This window comes from Myxine glutinosa, chromosome 11 (genome assembly GCF_964187855.1).
Source record: "Myxine glutinosa chromosome 11, kmMyxGlut1.1, whole genome shotgun sequence".
In the NCBI taxonomy this organism is placed as follows: domain Eukaryota; kingdom Metazoa; phylum Chordata; class Myxini; order Myxiniformes; family Myxinidae; genus Myxine; species Myxine glutinosa.
The window spans coordinates 88,754,702-88,780,823 of NC_136271.1; the positions used below are offsets into that span (position 1 = coordinate 88,754,702).

The 26,122-nt window shown below is 45.6% G+C and overlaps 1 protein-coding gene across 3 annotated transcripts in view; it reads left to right on the forward strand.

Moving 5' to 3' along the window:
- The window catches only part of LOC137437113 (protein EFR3 homolog B), a 206,575-nt gene that overhangs the window by 89,954 nt on the left and 90,499 nt on the right, over window positions 1-26,122 (forward strand). For all 3 annotated transcript variants that reach the window (XR_013624995.1, XM_068131509.2, XM_068131505.2), the window contains exons 3-5: window positions 4,633-4,760; window positions 17,065-17,215; window positions 25,119-25,240. Coding sequence is in view for 2 of the 3 variants with exons in the window: in XM_068131509.2 (XP_067987610.2) it covers window positions 4,633-4,760; window positions 17,065-17,215; window positions 25,119-25,240 (401 nt within the window). In the remaining variant the exon portion in view is untranslated. The remainder of the gene's footprint in view (window positions 1-4,632; window positions 4,761-17,064; window positions 17,216-25,118; window positions 25,241-26,122) is intronic.

Sequence of the window (26,122 nt, forward strand, 5' to 3'; positions counted from 1 at the left end):
TTGAGGGCAAACCACTACCAGACTGGATATTGTACATTTTGAGGGCAAACCACTACCAGGCTGGATATTGTACATTTTGAGGGCAAACCACTACCAGGCTGGATATTGTACATTTTGAGGGCAAACCACTGCCAGACTGGATATTGTACATTTTGAGGGCAAACCACTGCCAGGCTGGATATTGTACATTTTGAGGGCAAACCACTACCAGGCTGGATATTGTACATTTTGAGGGCAAACCACTGCCAGGCTGGATATTGTACATTTTGAGGGCAAACCACTGCCAGGCTGGATATTGTACATTTTGAGGGCAAACCACTACCAGGCTGGATATTGTACATTTTGAGGGCAAACCACTACCAGGCTGGATATTGTACATTTTGAGGGCAAACCACTGCCAGGCTGGATATTGTACATTTTGAGGGCAAACCACTGCCAGACTGGATATTGTACATTTTGAGGGCAAACCACTGCCAGGCTGGATATTGTACATTTTGAGGGCAAACCACTGCCAGGCTGGATATTGTACATTTTGAGGGCAAACCACTACCAGGCTGGATATTGTACATTTTGAGGGCAAACCACTACCAGGCTGGATATTGTACATTTTGAGGGCAAACCACTACCAGGCTGGATATTGTACATTTTGAGGGCAAACCACTACCAGGCTGGATATTGTACATTTTGAGGGCAAACCACTACCAGACTGGATATTGTACATTTTGAGGGCAAACCACTACCAGACTGGATATTGTACATTTTGAGGGCAAACCACTACCAGACTGGATATTGTACATTTTGAGGGCAAACCACTGCCAGGCTGGATATTGTACATTTTGAGGGCAAACCACTGCTAGGCTGGATATTGTACATTTTGAGGGCAAACCACTACCAGGCTGGATATTGTACATTTTGAGGGCAAACCACTGCCAGGCTGGATATTGTACATTTTGAGGGCAAACCACTACCAGGCTGGATATTGTACATTTTGAGGGCAAACCACTACCAGACTGGATATTGTACATTTTGAGGGCAAACCACTGCCAGGCTGGATATTGTACATTTTGAGGGCAAACCACTGCCAGGCTGGATATTGTACATTTTGAGGGCAAACCACTGCCAGGCTGGATATTGTACATTTTGAGGGCAAACCACTACCAGGCTGGATATTGTACATTTTGAGGGCAAACCACTGCCAGGCTGGATATTGTACATTTTGAGGGCAAACCACTGCCAGGTTGGATATTGTACATTTTGAGGGCAAACCACTACCAGGCTGGATATTGTACATTTTGAGGGCAAACCACTACCAGGCTGGATATTGTACATTTTGAGGGCAAACCACTGCCAGGCTGGATATTGTACATTTTGAGGGCAAACCACTGCCAGGCTGGATATTGCACATTTTGAGGGCAAACCACTGCCAGGGTGGATATTGTACATTTTGAGGGCAAACCACTACCAGGCTGGATATTGTACATTTTGAGGGCAAACCACTGCCAGGCTGGATATTGTACATTTTGAGGGCAAACCACTACCAGGCTGGATATTGTACATTTTGAGGGCATACCACTACCAGGCTGGATATTGTACATTTTGAGGGCAAACCACTACCAGGCTAGATATTGTACATTTTGAGGGCAAACCACTGCCAGGCTGGATATTGTACATTTTGAGGGCAAACCACTGCCAGGCTGGATATTGTACATTTTGAGGGCAGACCACTACCAGGCTGGATATTGTACATTTTGAGGGCAAACCACTACCAGGCTGGATATTGTACATTTTGAGGGCAAACCACTACCAGGCTAGATATTGTACATTTTGAGGGCAAACCACTGCCAGGCTAGATATTGTACATTTTGAGGGCAAACCACTACCAGGCTGGATATTGTACATTTTGAGGGCAAACCACTGCCAGGCTGGATATTGTACATTTTGAGGGCAAACCACTGCCAGGCTGGATATTGTACATTTTGAGGGCAAACCACTGCCAGGCTGGATATTGTACATTTTGAGGGCAAACCACTGCCAGGCTGCATATTGTACATTTTGAGGGCATACCACTACCAGGCTGGATATTGTACATTTTGAGGGCAAACCACTGCCAGGCTAGATATTGTACATTTTGAGGGCAAACCACTACCAGGCTGGATATTGTACATTTTGAGGGCATACCACTACCAGGCTGGATATTGTACATTTTGAGGGCAAACCACTGCCAGGCTAGATATTGTACATTTTGAGGGCAAACCACTACCAGGCTGGATATTGTACATTTTGAGGGCATACCACTACCAGGCTGGATATTGTACATTTTGAGGGCAAACCACTACCAGGCTGGATATTGTACATTTTGAGGGCAAACCACTACCAGGCTAGATATTGTACATTTTGAGGGCAAACCACTACCAGGCTGGATATTGTACATTTTGAGGGCATACCACTACCAGGCTGGATATTGTACATTTTGAGGGCAAACCACTGCCAGGCTAGATATTGTACATTTTGAGGGCAAACCACTACCAGGCTGGATATTGTACATTTTGAGGGCATACCACTACCAGGCTGGATATTGTACATTTTGAGGGCAAACCACTGCCAGGCTGGATATTGTACATTTTGAGGGCAAACCACTGCCAGGCTGGATATTGTACATTTTGAGGGCAAACCACTACCAGGCTGGATATTGTACATTTTGAGGGCATACCACTACCAGGCTGGATATTGTACATTTTGAGGGCAAACCACTACCAGACTGGATTTTGTACATTTTGAGGGCAAACCACTACCAGGCTGGATATTGTACATTTTGAGGGCATACCACTACCAGGCTGGATATTGTACATTTTGAGGGCAAACCACTGCCAGGCTAGATATTGTACATTTTGAGGGCAAACCACTACCAGGCTGGATATTGTACATTTTGAGGGCATACCACTACCAGGCTGGATATTGTACATTTTGAGGGCAAACCACTACCAGGCTGGATATTGTACATTTTGAGGGCAAACCACTACCAGGTTGGATATTGTACATTTTGAGGGCAAACCACTGCCAGGCTGGATATTGTACATTTTGAGGGCAAACCACTGCCAGGCTGGATATTGTACATTTTGAGGGCAAACCACTGCCAGGCTGGATATTGTACATTTTGAGGGCAAACCACTACCAGGCTGGATATTGTACATTTTGAGGGCAAACCACTACCAGGCTGGATATTGTACATTTTGAGGGCAAACCACTGCCAGGCTGGATATTGTACATTTTGAGGGCAAACCACTACCAGACTGGATATTGTACATTTTGAGGGCAAACCACTGCCAGGCTGGATATTGTACATTTTGAGGGCAAACCACTGCCAGGCTGGATATTGTACATTTTGAGGGCAAACCACTGCCAGGCTGGATATTGTACATTTTGAGGGCAAACCACTACCAGGCTGGATATTGTACATTTTGAGGGCAAACCACTGCCAGGCTGGATATTGTACATTTTGAGGGCAAACCACTGCCAGGCTGGATATTGTACATTTTGAGGGCAAACCACTACCAGACTGGATATTGTACATTTTGAGGGCAAACCACTGCCAGGCTGGATATTGTACATTTTGAGGGCATACCACTGCCAGGCTGGACATTGTACATTTTGAGGGCAAACCACTACCAGGCTGGATATTGTACATTTTGAGGGCAAACCACTGCCAGGCTGGATATTGTACATTTTGAGGGCATACCACTACCAGACTGGATATTGTACATTTTGAGGGCAAACCACTGCCAGGCTGGATATTGTACATTTTGAGGGCAAACCACTGCCAGGCTGGATATTGTACATTTTGAGGGCAAACCACTGCCAGGCTGGATATTGTACATTTTGAGGGCAAACCACTGCCAGGCTGGATATTGTACATTTTGAGGGCAAACCACTGCCAGGCTGGATATTGTACATTTTGAGGGCAAACCACTGCCAGGCTGGATATTGTACATTTTGAGGGCAAACCACTACCAGACTGGATATTGTACATTTTGAGGGCAAACCACTGCCAGGCTGGATATTGTACATTTTGAGGGCATACCACTACCAGACTGGATATTGTACATTCTGAGGGCAAACCACTGCCAGGCTGGATATGGTCCAAAAAAAATAAATATTGTATCCCGATCCGGACCTAGATCTTCACCAAAATCTCATTAATTCGTCCTTGTCACATGCTCAACCTGTCCACCAATTTCGTCTAAATCCGTCCTCCGTTTTCTGAGATATCCTGATGTCAGACAAACAGCCGGAGGTGAAAACATAACCTCCGTCCGCCTGTTGTGGTGGAGGTAATAATGTCATATAATTATTATATCTTCGCTCGGTTATCAGTAATTTAATACCATAAAGTGCTGTAATTCAGGCATGGTTTGGTGACGTTGTGCCGATACGAGGTTAACGCTACCGATAACCATCAATCATCTCTCCTATGTTCTGTTACGCAGCTACAGAACTGTAAGATGCCAGGTGAAAGAGACCTGCTTTTTTGTAAAGTGTGTTGCTGCAACCTGCGGAGTTCCAATGAGTGAAATATGGAGCAGCTGATTCATTCCGCACACGTTTAATTTTGTCTTCGTTTGCGTTTCTCCACAGGAAGGACTGGTGAAGTCCAACATGGAGAAACTTACCTTTTATGCTGTTTCGGCTCCAGAGAAGCTGGACCGAATCGGGAGGTACCTGTCAGAGCGTCTGAGTAGGAATGTGGCACGCCGGCGCTATGGGTGAGCTTGGCAGCCCAGGGGAACATGATGTCATTTCACTTTGAAGGATTTAATTGGGGACGTAGGGAGTAAATTTTAATGGAAACCAGCATTAGACGAAGAGCGATTTGTGCGAGTACCTGCAACTGTTGCGTGTGCAGCAACAACAACAACAACAACAACAACATGCATTTTAAAGGCCATTTTCCCTACTAGAGCGGGGGTTAGCCTTGCGGTCCCCATGACAATCTTCTCCATTTTGCCCTATTTTCTGCATCTCTCCTTGTTAACCCCCTTGCCCGCATTTTTCTTCCACCATCTTTAGCCAAGTCTTTCTCGGTCTTCCCCATCCTCTACTTCCTTCTACATTCATTTCCATCACTTTTCTCAACAAGTCACTTTCATCCTTCCTCAACACATGACCAAACCATCTCAACCTGTTCCTCTTCACAACATCAATCACAGGCAATATTCCCATCATTTTTCACAATTCATCATTTGTCTTCCTCTCTCAACGATACTCCGCACATCCATCGAACCATTCGAATTTCCACCCTTTCCAACCTTCGTTGCTGCTCTACGTTCATTACCCATGTCTCGCTCCCATAAATCATAACGCTTCTCACACATGCAGCATACACCTTTCCCTTCAGCTTCAACGACACTCCCGTCATCATCAGCACGCCACTCAGTTCCCGAAACTTCTTCCATGCACAACTCACTCTAGCAACCGTTGCCGTGTCTGATCCACCTTCTCCATTCAGCATGTCTCCGAGGTAGCAAAATGTTTTCACACCTTCCAGCTTCACGGCGTCTCCAAGAGCCAACTCAACATTTCCTCCATATGCAGCTCCCTCTGTGCACACCTTACATTTGAATGTAGCTGCCACACTGGTAAATGACCCTCTCAGACCACTACATTTTTGATGAACCCACTCAGCGCACATTGTACATTGAATGGAGTTCACTCCGACACCCTTCCTGCACACAGCACACGGCCACTTCCCAGTTCTTTCCACCTCACCACATGCTTTACCACTTACCATCACCTTCGTCTTTCCGATATTCACCTTCAGACCTTTTGTCTCCATACATTCCTTCCACCTGTTCATCTTTTCCTTCAGTCCATCCATACTTTCCGCAATCAACACCAGATCATCTGCATACAACAACTCCCACGGTAAACCCTCTTTTACGTTCTGAGCCAGCACCTCCATCACAGCTACAAATAGTAGTGGACTTAGTACCGACCCCTGATGCACTCCCACCTTCACCTCAAACTCACCACTGTTCCCGTCCTTCGTCCTTACAGCTGTGCGCGCTCTTTTGTACATTGCCATCACTACTCTGATCAACCATTCCTCCACTCCTATCTTCCTCAATGCCCATGTCAATACTTTGCGTGGAACCCTATCGAATGCTTTCTCCAGATCAACAAACCCAAAAAACAACTTCTTCCTCTTCTCCATGTACTTCTCCTGCAACTGCCTCACAATGAAAAGCGCATCTGTCGTTCCTCTTCCTGGCATAAATCCAAACTGCATTTCGTCGATCTTCACTTTCTTCCTTATCCTCCTCTCCAACACCCTTTCCAATACCTTCATTCCATGCTCCAATAACTTTATCGCTCGATATGAGCCACACTTCAGAGGGTCACCTTTCCCCTTGTATAGAGGGACGAGGGTACTCAGTTCCCAATCCACTGGAATGCGGCCTTCTTTCACCACCAGATTACAGATCTCTCATTCTCTTCACACCCCAACTTCCTGCTGCCTTCAACATATCTCCCACAACTCCCGTCGGCCCTCCCGCTTTTCCACTCTTCATTGCTTTTATCGCTTCCTCAACTTCCTTCTCAGTTATCTTGTCTAAAAAAAACAAAAAAAAAACACCTTTAGAGGCCATTTTTCCCCGCAAGCGGGGGTTGGCCTTTTTCGGGAACCGTGGTTGTTGTTGTTTTTTGGTCCCCTTTTTGAAGCAATGTTTTACGGCCGGATGCCCTTCCTGACGCCAACCCTTTTTGCCGCCTTTAACGACAAACAGGGAATTACCAGTGAACTGGTACTCAAATTAGCCGACCTCGGAAGGATGACAGGCTGAGTCAACCCCCCTGGCGTTAATTCAGCGATCGACCGGGATTCGAACCCAGGATCCTAGGATCCTAAGCCGGCACCCTAGCTGCTAGCCCAACACCAGGGATATCTTCTCTGCCGGTCCTAAAACTGGGTTACTCTCTATGTTGCCATCCCATTCATTCTCTGTATTCAACAGCATTTCCATATATCTTTTCCATCTTCCTTTAATTCCATCTGGGTCGACAACGATTTGTCCCACTTCATCCCTCAATCAACTCACCCCCATCACATCACACCTCTCTTTCGCTATCTGCTTTGCAATCCTGAATACTGCTTTCTGACCCTCTTCCGAATCCAAGCGTTCTCCGAACATTTTCCTACATGTCTCCTGCGCCTTTGCTACCTCTTTCTTTGCAGCCTTCCTGGCTGCCTTATAACTTTCATGCTCTGCTGTTTCTGCTCCCGTACCCTTCGCCTTCTGCCACTCCTTGAACTTCTTCCTCTTCTTGTCAATCCACTTTCCAACTTCATCATCCCACCACCATGTTTCCGAGTGCCTCGGTGGTCCTTTTGTCCATCCACATACCTCACCAACGGCTCCCAACAGACTAGCTTTCATTGACATCCAACCACTTTCAAGCTCAACCACATCATCCTCTACCCTACTGAGCCTCTCTTTTAATGCCTCCCTTACTGTCACCTCTTTCAGCCTCCACACCTTCATTCTCAGTTGGTACTTCACCCGCCGAGCTCTCCTCGCACCTCCAACATGAGGTCGATGAACATGTTTTGTATGTCTCTATTTATGTGGAAGTGAAGGGTCATATGATGAAAGCAGATGGCACAAATAGGGGGAACATAAAATAGCACAACATGTATAGCAGGCGAGACACGCCCGATGCACCACACGACACTGCGAGCTCACTGTGAGCTCGGATGCATGCAGGGTGTGGATGGCGGGGAGGGAGGTGGGCAGGGTCCTGCCTTTTTTCGTTGATTGATGTACTTTTTACTTTTTAAAGGAAGTACATAATTAACGATTGTATTCATAGAATACTTACCCTGCACAGTCAACTTGGTGCGAGCCAACTCTTCTGTTTTTGAAGATATAGATGTGCAACGTTTTTCAAAGATGGCATCTGTACCACGTGACCTATGACGTCATAATTATGAATAAAAAAAATTATACAGGCGGAGGCGCTCCTATGGTAAAATGTTGTGTCAATCAGACCAACGGTTGCCGAAAAATGCAGACACGCCACACGTACGTACGCAACTGAATGCCTGACCCTGCTTTTCGCTTCGCAAGCGCAGGGTAAATAGACTCGACCTGAGGAAGGAGCAGGGGTATTCCATCTGTAATAGCACAACATATTTGGCAGGTGAGGTGACACTGTGGGCCCGAACTAATTTGAACTGTATATGGGTATTATATATTGTTACTGATCGCGGTTTAGATGGTATGATGGGCCGAGCGGATGGTCCAACCGCGACCGAACAGTTACTCCCCGATTAGAACCCGATTCCACCCGACGTTGACCAGATCGCACCGCGGCTGCTCAATGAGGGAAAAGACTAAAACGACGAATGCAAAGAGGAAAACGAAGGCAAAGAAAGGTTTGGAAATACTACTGAATTTATTGACTATTTACACACATAACCAAAAAGAAAGCAGTCACGTTTATTTACAAGCACATAAGACGCAGGTGACACAGTGAAAATACTAGCTTATACAGACTTAATTAACCCAGGACAGAACAAACAGAACAAACTCACGTACACAAGAAGGATGGAATGGCAGGAGGTGGATGGCTGGAGGGAGAGGAAGGTCCAAGGGGGTCCTGCAGCACAACCGGCGCGTTTAGCAGCCGCCGTTCCTTCACGGCCCTGCTCCAAACCGCCGTTCAGGCCCCCAAGCTGCTGTTGTGGCTGCTGTGGACGTCGCGTGCTTTGCCAGGCCTTGTCCGACTCGTCTGGTCCAAACCCTCAACTCTTTCTTGGTCCACTCACTTTTTACCACCGACTCCTCACCGCAACCAACGCCACCAACTGACCACCACCACCGACTCCTCACCGCAACCAACGCAACCAACTGACCACCGACTCCACTGACTGACTCCTCACGACTCTCTCACTTGCTTCTTGCGTGCGCGCCTTTTATAGCGCCTCCAGCGATCAAGCCGCCGGCCTTCCTGACATGCCCATCGGTGTGCTCACCTCGGCCCTGGTTGGTCAAGTGGGGCTGGCTCACTCCTCCCCTCTATGACGAGGTGGAGACACGCCTTTCTTCTCCGACCCTGCCTCGTGGTCAATGGCGGTTTTGGAGGGGAGGTAATTGGCAATCGAGGCTCGGCAATGACGAAAGGGGATGTGAAAGAAATGGGGATTTTGGGGATGGGAATGAAAGGGAATCTATTATCTTTCACTGGTGCAATGGAGTACTTCAATTAATGGGAGACACAGCCTTACTCTAAAACACAGAATAAGAGATAACTATCAAACAGGGGTATTCTATTATTTGGCTGACGTGTATGCTTGTGGACTAATTATGGGATGCCCTTTCACCTTTACACAGCTCCGGAGGTAGGGGGGCGCAGAATAAACAATAATAATAATAATACAGCACACAATCAAAAAAATACAGTCCTCATCTCCGCAACAATATATATATATATATATATACACACACACACACACACTCGTTTTTTCATTTCTGTTCATCACAATTCTATCCCTCTTTCATTCACATACACACACACACACACACACACACACACACACACACACACACACACACACACACACACACACACACACACACACACACACACACACATACACACACATACACACACACACACACACACATACACACACACACGAGTATATTGCTTTCTAACTACTAACTGACTGACTAGTTAGTTATACAAATTACAATTTTCAAATGGTAGATATCAATTTGAGGTTGTTCTGTTTTTTTGCGGTAATTTTTTTCTGTTGTTTTTTTAAACAGACGCTGTTACAGTTTTTTATGTACATTTTCATTTATGGACGCTTTAAGACGGTTCTCATTTTTTTCCAGTGTATCGGCTTCGACTTGCCATCACCTTCGTCTTCGCTCTTTCACGAGCCTCGATCTTGTATACAAAAAAATATATATATTGTGAGAAACCACCGGTGAAACCACCTGTTCTCACCCAGATTTGGTGCCCCGCCCACCGCGTGACGTGGCCTCCTTGGAGCCTCACGCGATCGGGAGGCGATTCGGCACGTGATTGGTGGAGAGTAGAGAGAGCACGGTCGCCATCTTATGCAACGGACGCGACTCGAAAGGCTCCGAGTGGGAAATCTAAAAAGGGCTTTCCTTGAATCCTCACGACAGCCGAGTTGGGCTGGTCGATTACAGTTCGGTATTTTACGAGCGAGTAACTCCGGAAGAGAACGAGTGATTCCCGGATCTCGTAGATTGGAACCGCGAGTGATTGCCTGCTTCGTGTTGGAGCTGCTGGCCGACCGTTCCTGCAGGCCTTGTGCGGTGTATTCCACTCTGTTACCCTCCGAGTCCCGGAGATCGTCGATTGGAGCCGCGAGTGATCTTACCTGCGTCCTGTTTGGAGCTTCTGGGGCCGACAGTTCCTGCAGGCTTTGTGCAGTGTATTCCATTCTGTTACCATTTATGGTTTTTGTGATCGAGCCAATAAAGCATCGTGCCTTACCCCTAGAAGGCCGATTAAAACACAATTGTGTTTATTGAGTTCTCTCTGTCCACTCCGTGGACTACTTGAAGCCCGGACATTAACGTCCGTATTCCGTGCTGGGAACCATTTCACAGCCGGGATCGCGACAAATGGGTTGCTCGTCCTAGGATCTTTCAAGTGAGAGACATTCGAATTGAGACGGGAATTCGGCATCTGCATCTTCTCTGCATCTTCTCACCAGCGGACGCCGTCTTGGAGGAACTTTCTCGCCGTAGGACGCTGTCTTGGGTGGTGCTTCACTGCAGAATAAGTGAGCCTCGGATCCCTCCAAACAACCGACAAAAAAAAAAAAAAAAACGTGAGTACGTATTTGTACGTGGTATTTTTCTCATTGGCAATTTGATGTGCGGTGGTGATATTGTGTAGTTCGTGTCGTATTTCCCCAACAGAGCGTTGTGTTTGAGCGTTGTGTTTTGTGCCTTGTCTTATGATAACTCGTAGCCAAGCTATGTCGACCAGAGAAGTGAGAGTTCAACCTGATCATGTTGACAGTCGCGTGGGTGGCGATGCGAGCGACGCAATCAGCCTTGACCCGGTCACTCAACCCGAGATGTTAGGAAGCGATTCCATCATGACTAAATGCATGCGTTCGCCTTTCTGGACCGGGCTGACTCCGGTTCAACAACTTGACATGTATAACAGTGAGAATGACAGGGCAGAGGCAGAGCGTGCTGCGGCAGCAGAGAGAGAGCATGCGGCAGCAGAGAGAGAGCGTGAGAGAGAGAGAGAGCGTGCGGCAGCAGCAGAGGGAGAGCGTGCAGCAGCAGAGAGAGAGCATGCGGCAGCAGAGAGAGAGCGTGAGAGAGAGAGAGAGCGTGCGGCAGCAGCAGAGGCAGAGCGTGCTGCGGCAGCAGAGGGAGAGCGTGCAGCAGCAGAGAGAGAGCATGCGGCAGCAGAGAGAGAGCGTGCGGCAGCAGCAGAAGCTGAACGCGTCAGAGAGCATGAGTTGCGAATGTTGACTGAACGACCGCGGGCAGAGGGGTCTGCTGCAAGAGTCCCGGAAACTGTTCATGTTCGTTTGCCGGACTGGACGGGAGACACGAAGCCAGAAGCGTATCTGGAGATGGCGGAGAAGTTGTTGGCTGCCGGTGGCATTGATGAGAGCTTGTGGGTCGGCCATCTTGTGAGCCATCTATCTGAGAAGGCGAGGGAGGTATATGCGAGGATGGCAACCGAGGACGCAAACAAATACAGGGCATTGAAGGCCGAGATTTTGAACGCCTATGCGGTGTCCGCGTGTATTTATAGGAGAAATTTTTTCAGCTGGACTCGTCAGTCCAGTCAAACCTATGAGGAACATTCGCGGGCCTTGTTGGAACAGCTGCAGAGATGGTTCAAGGGGAGCAAGGTGGAGTTACCTCAAGCGGTTGCGGAACTCCTGGTGCGTTACCGTATCGATCAACAGCTTCCGCTTGACTTAGCATTGTTTCTTGTCGACAAAGACACTGTTTCCTTGGCAGACTGCGTCAACCTTATTGATAAACATGTTTTGGCGTGCAAAATGCTGCAAGTCACGCAGTCGCGTCGTAAGACGGAGGAGTCTGCGATCAAGACCGCCCCCCGTCTGCCCGGCGGCTGGATCGAGGGGAGGGGTTCTCCGATGCCCTCCACTGGTGGCGGTCGCGAGCCGCAGACCAGGGCAGGGCCCTGGTGCGATTTCTGCAAACGCGTGGGGCACGGTGAAAACCGCTGCTTCTCTAATCCCACTAGTCCGGCCTACCGAGGCAACCCTCCTGTTAAGTCGGAGGGAGATCAGTGGAGCTCATCCGCCGGGCCCTCGCACACGATGGTGGCATCGGTGACCGAGGTCACTGCCACCGAGGCTAATTCCATTCATCCACTGTACCAGGATTATTCAGGGACAGCCTTAGTGGGTGGCCCTGATTCGATGCTGAAGTTTGAGGCCCAATACCTTCGGGATACTGGGGCGACACGGTGTGTTCTCCGGGCGGGGGTAGTTCCGGCCTCTCAGATGCGTTATACCGGCGAGTATACCCTCCTTCGGGGCATTGACCGGGTTCTTGGCCGGTATCCCCTTGCCCTCCTCGAGGTCCGGAGTGACATTTTTAAGGGTCCAGTGACCTGTGTGGTGGTACCCTACTACCCGATACCCGGGGTCTCCTTGCTGATTGGCAATGATGCCATGGCCAGGGAGGAGTCATTGACTCTGACCTGTGGGGGGGTCACTAGATCCCAGAGTAAACAGGCGGAGAGAGTGGCGGAGTCAGACATATCTTCACTCTGGCCCGAGGAGCCTAGCGCCTCGACTCCAGTTCCCGACGGTGACGTTGCGTCAGCTGAAGTCCACCCGAGCCTCCCGTCAAGCCACCCTCAGGTGCCGTGCTCCTCAGGGACCGCTCCCGCCATGTCGCGATTCAGCAGGAACGCTAATGCTAAGGTATATGTGGGAAACCTGGGCAATGGAGCAGCGAAAGCCGAGCTAGGGAGGGTCTTCGAACATTACGGACCACTCCGCAACGTATGGGTTGCTCGAAACCCACCTGGATTTGCAGTTGTTGAGTTTGAAGAGCCACGAGATGCTGAAGATTCGGTCAGAGCCCTTGATGGAAGGTTAATTTGCGGATCGCGTGTGTGCGTCGAGATGTCGAATGGCATGTCGCGGCGGCCTCGTTTCAGACGCCCTTTGGTCCGCAGGCCTTTCGACCCGAACGATCGATGTTACCAGTGCGGTGAAAGGGGTCATTACGCATATGACTGTTGTTCTCGACACCGGAGGAGTACCCGCCGCTCTAGGTCTCGGCCCGTTTCCTTCCTGTCAACGCTTCCCCCAACTTGAGTTTGGCCCCCTTGCCTCTCTATTGTGCTTTGTGTGAAGTGTAACTCTTGTAGGGTAGATATTAATGTGGTGTATGGTGTTAAAATTTGTGTGTGAAAAAAAAAAAAAACCAAACTGGTTCATTGTTAACCTGTTAATGCCTGTTAATTGCCTGTGCGTTAATAATTGCGTTATTGTTGCGCTATTGCGTTGCGTTGTATTGTTGCGTTGTTGCGTTATTGTTGTTAATAAGTGTTAATAATTGTTAATTGCGTTAATTGCCTGTTAGCGATTACCGCCATCATCTTGCCATGTGATTTGCACCTACTACAAATACTGGTTTTAAAAACGCCGTCTATTCGACGGGGTTTTTACTTAGGGGGGGAGGACTGTGAGAAACCACCGGTGAAACCACCTGTTCTCACCCAGATTTGGTGCCCCGCCCACCGCGTGACGTGGCCTCCTTGGAGCCTCACGCGATCGGGAGGCGATTCGGCACGTGATTGGTGGAGAGTAGAGAGAGCGCGGTCGCCATCTTATGCAACGGACGCGACTCGAAAGGCTCCGAGTGGGAAATCTAAAAAGGGCTTTCCTTGAATCCTCACGACAGCCGAGTTGGGCTGGTCGATTACAGTTCGGTATTTTACGAGCGAGTAACTCCGGAAGAGAACGAGTGATTCCCGGATCTCGTAGATTGGAACCGCGAGTGATTGCCTGCTTCGTGTTGGAGCTGCTGGCCGACCGTTCCTGCCGGCCTTGTGCGGTGAATTCCATCCTGTTACCCTCCGAGTCCCGGAGATCGTCGATTGGAGCCGCGAGTGATCTTACCTGCGTCCTGTTTGGAGCTTCTGGGGCCGACAGTTCCTGCAGGCTTTGTGCAGTGTATTCCATTCTGTTACCATTTATGGTTTTTGTGATCGAGCCAATAAAGCATCGTGCCTTACCCCTAGAAGGCCGATTAAAACACAATTGTGTTTATTGAGTTCTCTCTGTCCACTCCGTGGACTACTTGAAGCCCGGACATTAACGTCCGTATTCCGTGCTGGGAACCATTTCACAGCCGGGATCGCGACAATATATATATATATTGATTTATTTGGTTTGGCAAGTAGTTTGGGGACGTAGGGAGTAGTTTTGGGATGGACATACAAACACTCCTGTTTTATCAAATATATATATATACACAACATGATCAAAAGTATGTGGACACCCGAACATCGAACATGTCATTCCAAAATCATGGCCATTAATATGGAGTTGGTCCCCCCCCCCCCCCCACCCCCACCCTTTGCTGCTATAACACCGTCCACTCTTCTGGGAAGGCTTTCCACTAGATGTTGGAACATTGCTGTGGGGATTTGTTTCCATTCAGCCACAAGAGCATTAGTGAGGTCGGGTACTGATGTTGGGCGATTCGGCCTGGCTCGCAGACGGCGTTCAAATTCATCCCAAAGGTGTTTGATGGGGTTGAGGTCAGGCCTTTGTGCAGGCCAGTCAAGTTGGTCCACACCGATCTCGACAAACCATTTATGTGTGGACTTCGATTTGTGCACGGGGCCATTGTCAGGCTGAAACAGGAAAGGGCCTTCACCAAACTGTTGCTACAAAGTTGGAAGCACACAATCGTCTAGAATGTCATTGTATGCTGCAGCGTTAAGATTTCCCTTCACTGGAACTAAGTGTCCTAGCCCGAACCATGAAAAACAGCCCCAGACAATTATTCCTCCTTCACCAAACTTTGCAGTTGGCACTATGCATTCGGGCAGGTGGCGTTCTCCTGGCATCCGCCAAACCCAGATTCGTCCGTCCGACTGCCAGATGGTGAACCGTGATTCATCACTCCAGAGAACGCGTTTCCACTGCTCCAGAGTCCAATGGCAGCGAGCTTTACACCACTCCAGCTGACGCTTGGCATTGAGCATGGTGATCTTCGGCTTGTGTGCAGCTGCTCGGCAATGGAAACCCATTTCATGAAGCTCCCGACGAACAGTTGTTCTGACGTTGCTTCCAGAGGCAGTTTGGAACTCGGTAGTGAGTGTTGCAACCGAGGACAGACGATTTTTTACAAGCTACGTGCTTCAGCACTCGGCAGTCCCATTCTGTGAGCTTGTGTGGCCTACCACTTCGTGGCTGAGCTGTTGTTGCTCCTCGACATTTCCACTTCACAATAACAGCATTTGCAGTTGACCGGGGCAGCTCTAGCAGGGCAGAAATTTGATGAACTGACTTGTTGGAAAGGTGGCATCCTATGACGGTGCCATGTTGAAAGTCACTGAGCTCTTCAGTATGGCCCATTCTACTGTCAGTGTTTGTTTACAGAGATTGCATGGCTGTGTGCTTGATTATATATACCTGTCAGCAATGGGTGTGGCTGAAACAGCCGAATCCACGAATTACAAGGGGTGTCCGCATACTTTTGGTCATGTAGTGTGTGTATATATATATATATATATATATATATATATATATATATATATATATATATATACATACATACATATACACACTACATGACCAAAAGTATGCGGACACCCTTTGTAATTCGTGGATTCGGCTGTTTCAGCCACACCCATTGCCACACCCATTGCTCCCAACCGCAAATGTTTGCTTATATATATATATATATATACACATGTAAATGTATATTTATTTAAAAAAAATTTAGTGGGTGCGTTGCTGGGGAAGCTTTATTGGGGTTGGGGGGGTTGGGGGGGTGGGGGGGGGGGAGACTTTTAGTGGGTGGGTTGAGGGATAAGCTTTGAGAGGTGCGGTGAGTGAAAGTTTCGATAGGAAGAGGTGAGGGGCGATTTAGAAAGAGGTGACGTGATGTGGTTGGATGCTGAAGAGGGGGACACATAGAAGGGGTGAGGTTGGATGGACGTGGGCTTGTGGGGGAGGGTACTAACTTGGAGGGAATTGACACCGTTAAAGGTCGTGAAGGGGATTTGATTGTCATTAACAGACAACCTCTGCAAAATGGAGTTCTCAGGATTGTCAAACTGGATTTATGAAGACAAAGATCGTGGGATGGGTGTGAATTATTTTTTGTTGAAGCCATGTAGAAAGGTGGTACTGTACGTACTGTAGATCTGGTAGGGGAGGAGGGTTGATGGACCGAGTGCTCATGTGGGGACAAGTTTGGAAGATAATCCTTGGGAAGAAGAAGAAGAATAAAAGGATTATGTAGGGTATTTATGATGGGAAATAAGGAAAGTGAAGCATTTTAACAAAAATTACAAAGTTTTACAATGCTTAATTATGCAAGTTGAAGCTTTACCGTCAATTATTTTCAATCCCATGATACTTCCCTGCACCTGGCTTCTCCTCTAATCAGGTGCCCTTTTCCCAGCAAACATCCGGTCGAACCCTGTGTGCTCAGCACTGCCCCCTGGTGGTCTCAGGAGAGTCCTCTCAATACTGCCCTTTGTCAAGTTTCAGAAGTTCCACTTTTCGTGCACTTTGTATGTCGGGTCGATTAACTCATAGAATGTGCACGATCACTTGTTGCCATACTTTCCCACCTCGTGACTGTGCTCATGTAAACGCTTTGTAAGTGCAATTCTTCACATGAAAAATGCAAATGTTTTTCCCTTTCTATGCTCCTGTGTGTCGATATCGAGAAGTTCCAGGATCTCTTTTCCAAGAAAAGTTGTGATTTCCCATTGAGCATCACAACACACATGGTAATGGTACCCGCTTGATTCCCGTGTCCGCAGATATGTGTTCATTGCTATGGAGGCTTTGGATCAGCTATTGATGGCCTGCCACTCACAGCGGATCAATCTGTTTGTGGAGAGCTTCACGAACATGGTGACCAAGCTTCTGGAGTCGAATGAGCCTGAACTGCAAATCCTGGGAACAAACTCGGTGTGGCAATGCTTGTTTGTGAATTTACCTGGACGCTGCGCATTTATACACACCGCCGAGCATGAGACATGGCACGTGTGAAACGAGCAAAAGTACCCATCCCCAACGATGGGAAACGTCGAAATCGATCTATCGATTGTATTCCATGTGTGTTCCATCAAGAAAATGCAAAATAACCAACCGATCGGCAGCTTTTTAAATGCAGCGTGGGATGCGGCCGTGTGCGCAGGAGACAGACAGACACCATGCTTCGCAACATATAAGAAAAAAACCACCTTTAGAGGCCATTTTTCCCCGCAAGCGGGGGTTGGCCTTTTTCAGGAACCGTGGTTGTTGTTGTTTTTCGGTCCCCTTTTTGAAGCAATGTTTTACGGCCGGATGCCCTTCCTGACGCCAACCCTTTTTGCCGCCTTTAACGACAAACAGGGAATTACCAGTGAACTGGTCCTCAATTAGCCGACCTCGGAAGGATGACAGGCTGAGTCAACCCCCCTGGCGTCAACCCCCGTCAACCTAGTCAACCCCCCTTCGCAATATATAAGAGATGGCATCTATTTCAAAGACGCATTGGACCGCTTTCTCGTTGATATTGATGTACGTAGGTTCTAATTCGCTGAAAGGGATGATGGAATGCGTGGTGCCACGGCATGATTGAGAATTGAAATTGAGATTGAAATTCCACTGCTTGTAAAAATGTATACAAGTTAGTTTTAAACAACTATGCACTTTATTGGCAGATGTATCTTGTTTTTATTCATATGTTAACTTGTTTCAAGCGTAGAATGTTTGAAATAAACCATGAAATGAGGAAAGCAACAGTTCAAGCAAGGACGTACGAGGGGAAATTAGGAGAGGTTACTGTGTAAGGAGGGGAGAGAAAAGGGAAAGGAGGTAGCTGGAGTAATAGGAGGGTGGGGTATGGACAGGTTTGATGCAATATGTAATTGGTGGTTTAAAGTTTGGTCACTTTTACATTTACAGCAGCTTCAGAAAGTATTCACACCCCTTGACTTTATCACATTTTGTTGTTTCAGCCTGAATTTAAAACGGATTAAGTTGAGGTTTTTTTTGTCACTGATCTACAAATAATACCCCATAATGTCAAAGTGGATTTTTCTTTTCAAAATTTTTACAAAATAATTTAAAATAAAATAAATAAATATCTAATTTACATAAGTATTCAACCAAGTCAATACTTTGTAGAAGCGTCTTTGGCAGCGATATCGGCTTCGAGTCTTCTTGGGTATGTCGGTATCAGCTTTGCACATCTGGATTTGGGGAGTTTCTCCCATTCTTCCTTGCATATTTTCTCAAGCTCTGTCAAGTTGGATGGGGAGCGTCAATAAACAGCAATCTTCAAGTCTTTCCACAGATTCTCAATGGGATTCAAGTCTGAGCTTTGGCTGGGCGACTCAAGGCCTTTCACATTCTTGTTCTGAAGCCATTCCAGTGTTGCTTTGACTGCATGCTTGGGGTCATTGTCCTGTTGAAACATGAATCTTCATCGCAGTCTAAAGTCTTTTGAACTCTGAAGCAGGTTCTCCTCTAGGATTTGCCTGTATTTGGCTCCATTCATTGTTCCCTCCAACCTTGCAAGTCTCTCAGTCCCTGCCAATGAAAAGCATCCCCATAGCATGATGCTGCCATCACCATGCTTCACGGTAGGGATGGTGTTATAGATGGGTGATGCGATGTGCTTGGTTTCCACCAGACCGAGCGTTTTTCATTCAGGCCAAAGAGTTCAATTTTCGTCTCGTCAGACCACAGAATCTTTTGCCTCATGATCTCAGTCTTCACGTGACTTTTTCAAACTCCTGGCGTGCTGTCATGTGCCTTTTTCTCAGGATTGTCTTCCATCTGGCCACTCTCCCATAACACTCCTCTACATACACTGTTGAGGAATACCTATTAAAACTGTACGAGCGACTTCGTCGCCGCAGACATTATATTTTCAGGTTGTCTGTCCATCAGTCCATGATATGTTTTCGTTACCGCGATAACTTGAGAATGACTGAAGGGATCTTAGTCAAACTTGGTGCAGGTATGTATAATGAGGTAAACATGAACTGATTAGATTTTGGGATCACGAGGTCAAAGGCCAAAGGTCAGAGGCCATGTCAGGTAAAAATTCCGTTACCGTAATAACTTGTGAACCAGTAATGGTGTTCTGACCAAATTTGGTACACTTATGTAGAATGATGTAAATATGAACCGATTCGATTTTGGGGTCAAGAGGTCAAAGGTCAAAGTCTGTAATATGTCTTAAACTTGAGAATGGCTGTAGTGATCTAATTCAAACTTAGTACACATATGTATAATGATGTAAAGATTAACTGATTAAATTTTGGGCTCTAGAGGTCAAAGGTCAAAGTCTGTAATAGGTCTCTAACTTGAGAACGGCTAAAGGGATCTAATTCAAACTTAGTACACATATGTATAATGATGTAAAGATTAACTCATTAGATTATGGGGTCCCGAGGTCAAAGGTCAGATGTCATGTCAGGTAAAAATGTGATAAATTGTGAACAACTGAAGAGATTTAAATTAAAACTTTGGACACATATGTATAATAATGTAAACATGAACTGATTAAATTTTGAGGTCAAAGGTCAGAGGTCACATCAGGTAAAAATGTGATAAGAACAGCTGAATAGATTTAAGGCAAACTTGGTACAAGTATTATAATGATGTATTAATGTGGGCGGAGGTATATCGGTCGACGTTGTGACATCAGTGTCGTTATAGTTATTATGATTCTTCCACCCCTGTTTTTCATGGCCGAAAACGTTAAAATCAATGTTCTCTGCAACCGTAGGGAAAACAAAATTTTCAACAAGTGATTGGCTAGACCTGTAGAATTTGTTTTGTTTTTTTTACTGCTAATTATGACATCATAGGTCACATGGTATAGGTGCCATCTTGGAAAAACCTTCAACTTTGCCTCTTTCTATCTCCGAAACGGCTCAATAGAAAAAATTGAGTCATGGCTCATTCTAAAGAACTCTGCAATGGGACCAAAAATCCGTTTATTTAGGATATTAAAAGTGCTGCCGTTATGAGGTTAGAATTCGACAAATAGAACCTTTGATGCCACAAATATGATATTTTTTGTGCATGACCTAAGTGGGAAAAAAAATTCAGGATCCAAATTTTTTTGACGTCATAGGTCATGGTTTGGCCGACATTGATTTTTGTGAAAAACACAACATCCTTTTTCTCCGAAACGGCTTAACAATTGCACCCAAACTTTGCAGGCATGATCGCATGCCGAAGACAAATAAGTGGCCTGGAGTTATGACGTTTTTAAGCATAAACTTTAAAACCTATCTCCTCCCTCATTTTAGAATATATCGAGTGGAAACTTTACACATGTGTTCCCCATGTCAGGAAGCTGAAATAGTGCTTTGGAATTTGTGTTAAGTCACATGGTTTGGCAGCAATAAGTAATTGAACGAAAATCTTAAAAACCTATTATCTCTTGAACTGCTGCATTGACCGAGGTGAAACTTTAATGTTATGTAGTAGACTGGTCGGTATTCTCATAATTGTAAACCCACGGGCGTTTCTTTGAGAAAGTCGGCAACATATATTTTTCTATGCGTTTTTGTATGCTGAATCCAAAAAACAATGTTGCCAAGCTGAATTTTGAAGTTTACATGCCCAAAATGACAAAATTCAAAATGGCCACCAATTCACACTAAAAAGCTTATATTTCAGTTACTAAACAATGTAGAAAGTTGATTTTGGTGGCTATACCCACATTTTTGGGGACAAGAAAGTTGATTAAGCCAAAATAAATTCTTATTATGCCCACCATCTTGGATTTCAAGATGGACACCATGGTCAAACAGGTATGATTTCTAATATATCAGAACATGTAAGCCATCAAAAGATTAATTCTTGTAGTAATACATCCACTATTATTCTGCCAAAAAATCTGGCCATGATGATAACTTTTCACTTTTTCACATTTGGTCATGTGGCAGATGCATTTGTGAAATGTGTGTTGCAAAAAGGAAGTGCATACAAAAGGATCGATGTAGTATTTGACAGATACCGGGAAATATCAATCGAGGCATCCACACGATCAAGACGTAACAGAAGTACTCGTGCTGTTCGTCGAGTCATCGAAGATCGCAATGTTCCCCTTCCAAACAATAGGGAAAGTTTTCTTGCTCTTCCTGAAAATAAAGCTGACCTTGCCAAGTTCATATCAGATGAACTGATGCTTCAAATTCAAGATCAAGAGAAAACAATTGTTGTTGCTGGTGGTTTCTCTGATGAGGAAGTGGTCATAAGCTCAAATCAAGGTCTCAATTTGACCAATCTCACAGCCAACCATGAAGAAGGGGATACTAGACTCATTTTGCATGCCATTCACATGAGCAAAGAGATGGCTATGGACAACATTGTTCTTGTTTCAAGGGATGTTGATGTCCTTATTATTCTGCTGGCTCATCTACATGAAATTTCCTGCATGTGCAAAGTGTGGTTGATGGCTGGGACAGCGAGAAAACCAAAATACAGACCCTGCGTGAAGTGTTTGAGAAGCTGCCTGAAGGATCAGAGAAAGCCATTCTTCAATTCCATGCTTTGACCGGCACAGACACTACTTCATTTGTGTATGGCCATTCCAAAAAAACAGCATGGGAAATCTTGAAGCATCACTTTGACCTTCTTTTGAATGTTGGATTGGGTGAACTGACAAGTGATGCTATGAAACAAGCAGAGTGTTTCATGTGCAAGATTTACAAGGTTGCAGTGGATTCACTTGATGAGGCCCGCCATATGCTCTTTGCTCGCACTGACGGTCCAGAAAAGTTGCCACCAACAAGTGATGCCTTCAGTTTCCATATGCAAAGAGTGCACTTTCAGGTGATGGTGTGGCGAGAGGAAAATATTGCCATGCAGAGACTGCCCGAACCAGAAGATATGGGATGGCAAATTGAACAGAATGATCTTGTACCGATCCTTATGTCTTTGGAGCCAATTCCCCGAGCTTGTTTGGAAATTATTCATTGCCGATGCAAAACTGGCTGCAGGAACCTCCGGTGCAGGTGCAGGAAAGCAAAACTTCCTTGTACTGGACTATGTACCTGTGCTGATGTTAACCAAGACCTCACATGTATAAACCAAACTTAAATCTGAAGACTTGCATAAACGTCTTGAATTGCATATGTATCGTAAAATAACGACACAACTATTGAATGGAATGTGAAAAGTTATCATCATGGCCAGATTTTTTGGCAGAATAAAGGTGGATGTATTACTACAAGAATTAATCTTTTGATGGCTTACAAGTTCTGATATATTAGAATTCATACCTGTTTGACCATGGTGGCCATCTTGAAATCCAAGATGGTGGCCATAATAAGAATTTATTTTGGCTTAATCAACTTTCTTGTCCCCATAAATGTGGGTATAGCCACCAAAATCAACTTTCTACATTGTTTAGTAGCTGAAATATAAGCTTTTTAGTGTGGATTGGTGGCCATTTTGAATTTTGTCATTTTGGGCATGTTAACTTCAAAATTCAGCCTCGGCAACATTGTTTTTTGGATTCAGCATACAAAAACACATAGAAAAAGATATGTTGCCGAATTTCCCAAAGAAACCCCCGTGGATTCATGGATTGGCAACTTTTGGAAATATCCGACCAGTCCATAGCTGTCATCAAGAGGATTAAGTGTTTAAAATTTCAACATGATTGGTTGCACGGTCTCGAAGCCAGAAGTTGTTATTTTTGGAAGAAGAGCAAATTCTACATTTTTCCCTCTCAGGCCATGTAAATGATTGTGCTACTGCCATTTTTCTGATTTATTTGATGAAAAATCATTTTCTCTGTCGTTGGACCGATTGACAGGAAATTTTCACCATAGAAGTGCCTCGGCCAGTAGAATATTTTATTGGTAATTATGAGGTCATAGGTCACATGGTACATGTGCCATCTTGGAAAAACCGAAAAGCTTTGCACCTCTATATCTCCAAAAGCGCTGCGTAGAAAAGACCGAGACATGGCTCATTGTAAAGAACTCTCCATGCAGAATAGCCTATGTCAATGATGATGCAGAATCATCAATCATCTTTTTTTTTTGTAAAAAAAAATATTTAGATTCAATTTTTTTTTGACATGATAGGTCATGTGGTTCGTCCGCCACTAAAGAAAAGCCTAAAAAACCCACTAAAAACCCTTTGTCTCCGAAACGGCTGAACAGATCGAGGCCAAACTTTACAAGCATGACAGCATGCCCATGATGAACAAAAAGTTTGGGGGTGCTGATGTCGTCGGTCACTTGGTTTGGGAGCTATAAATTTTTGAAGCATAATCCTTTAAAACCCACCTCCTTCATTCTTGAACATGATCGACCACGCGGTAACCCGGGTTGCCCCATGATTTTTCATAATTTACATAATTAATTAATCTATTTTAGGGGGATTGTAACCCGGGTTCGTGTGATAGGAAAATCCTTTGTGACACATTTACCCTCCTGACTGCTGGTACCCTCCTGACTAGGTCTTCCTACTGCTCTCTGAATGCCTCTTTCTCCTGGTCTGAACACCCGGCCAGTTGTGTGTCATGTACGCTGACCTTATATTCACCAGTCCATTCTCTGCCACCAACCTCACTAGCATCGATCAAGCTATTATTAATCCTCTTCACTTCCAGTAATTTACTTTTCAACTTCCTCTTTGATACGACTTCTTCAATATGATCTCTTTCTCCGTTCTACACTTTGTATCCTCCTACTACTTATTTAATACCTTTCCCAGTCCATTTCATCTCCTGTACACACAAGATATAAACCTTCCTTCTCATCATGGTGTCCACCTCTCTTTCCCCTTGCTTGTCATTGTAACAACATTCCATGTTCCCACTCTGATGCCCTCATTTTTCTCCAAATGCCACTTTAGCTACAGCCACGGATTCTGCAGAACCACTTTGTCACTTCTCATAACAGCCGGGAGTCGCTGCCACATGGATCTCGACCCCTCCGTTAGTGTGGCGGGCTTTGGACATCTTACTAGAATTCACCAAATGTCCGTCCGTCTGTCTGTCCATCCGTCCGTTCCCAGGTACCGCAAAAACGGCTGAACCGATCGCAACGATATTCTGGGTGGGTAATCCTGGGACCCCCAGGAGTAAAATAGGCGATATTGTTTTTCCGATTTCAGCTTTGGTCTCCAGCATTTTCAGGTTTGGTCTCCCGCCTAACGTTGTTGTCCCGGGTACCGCAAAAACGGCTGAACCGATCGCAACGATATTCTGGGTGGGTAATCCTGGGACCCCCAGGAGTAAAATAGGCGATATTGTTTTTCCGATTTCAGCTTTGGTCTCCAGCATTTTCAAGTTTGGTCTCCCGCCTAACGTTGTTGTCCCGGGTACCACAAAAACGGCTGCACCGATCGCAACGATACACCTGCATGCCCGTGGGATTCCCACGGGTGACCCCACTAGTGGTTAGTAATATGCAAAAGGGGTTAGAGAAACCACACCACACTAACGGAGGGTGAAGGGGATGCCCTAGCCGTTCCGAAACCACTGGATCTAAGATTCATGGTAGTGTTGGAGTTTTTATTTATTTATTTTTTACCATCGGATGCCCTTCTTGCCACGAACCAATCCAATCTGATGTGATTTTTTTTTCTTTCTTTCTTTAATGGAGAAACCATCTCCTCTCGAGATGGCCATTGGCTCGCAAAGGGAGCCCAGAGGTCCTTTGGCAGGTGTTGTTTTTACTCCTGTGGGGTGTCATAGCCAGTGAGGGGAGTCGCTTCAGATTGTCGCAAATAGGGTTGCTTTATAAAAACGTCATTACATCACGATAAGACATGCAGCTCATTGTTGGAAACATTTGAGCTTCGAATATAATTTTTCACATCTGTGGCTTTTTTCTCGTTGCAGTTTGTGAAGTTTGCAAACATTGAAGAAGACACTCCCTGCTACCACCGTCGATATGACTTTTTTGTGTCCAAGTTCAGTTCCATGTGCCACTCCAACTGTGACAGCGAAGAAGTGAACATGAAGTGTGTGCCTTCAGTGACCTTTTGTTTGTTACCCTCGCCAGAGGAGAGGATATTGCATTTGAGTCTGTTTGTTACTTGCAAAATCCAAGATTTTTCAAGTATATTGGTCGGTTGCGTTTATGGTTCTGTCTGTTTGTCTGTCTGTTTGTTTGTCACCGGCCTACAGGTCACAATTCTAAACCGATCGTCACGAAACTTCACCAAGTTGTATATGTCGTCCCAATTGAGAAGCCTATTGATTTTGAGGTCAAAGGTCATCTGGAGGTCAAATTTCTGAAATCGCCATTTTAAATCCGATTGACTTGAAAATTGAACAGCATTTGCATATTCAGTCATTAAATTGGGAAATGAACTATTTTTGAGGTCAAAGGTCAAATTTTCAAAATCATCAATTTTCATCTGAAAAGCCGTCAATTTTCAACCGATTGAATTGACAATTGAACAGCATTTGCACATTGAGTCACTAAATAGGGAAACCAACTATTTTTTAGGTCAAAAGGTCAACTCTAGGTTAAACTTCCAAAATCATCAATTTTCATCTGAAAAACCGTCAATTTTCGTCCAATTGACTTGGGAATTGAACAGCATTTGTATATTGCCTCAATGAATTGGGAAACCAACTATTTTTGAGGTCAAAAGGTCAAAGGTCAACACAAGGTAAAACTTCTAAAATCATCATTTTTCATCTGAAAAATCGTCACTTTTCATCCTGTTGACCTGAGCTTTGATCAAGATCATCAATTTTAACCTTGATTAAATGGAAAATTTGCTGTATCAATGGAAAACGTTTGGGGGGGGGGGGGGCGGCGGATTTTGCAAGTATCGTGCTCTGCATGACGTCTTGTTTGTTATCTTGCCAAAACGAAGTTTTTGCAAGATGTA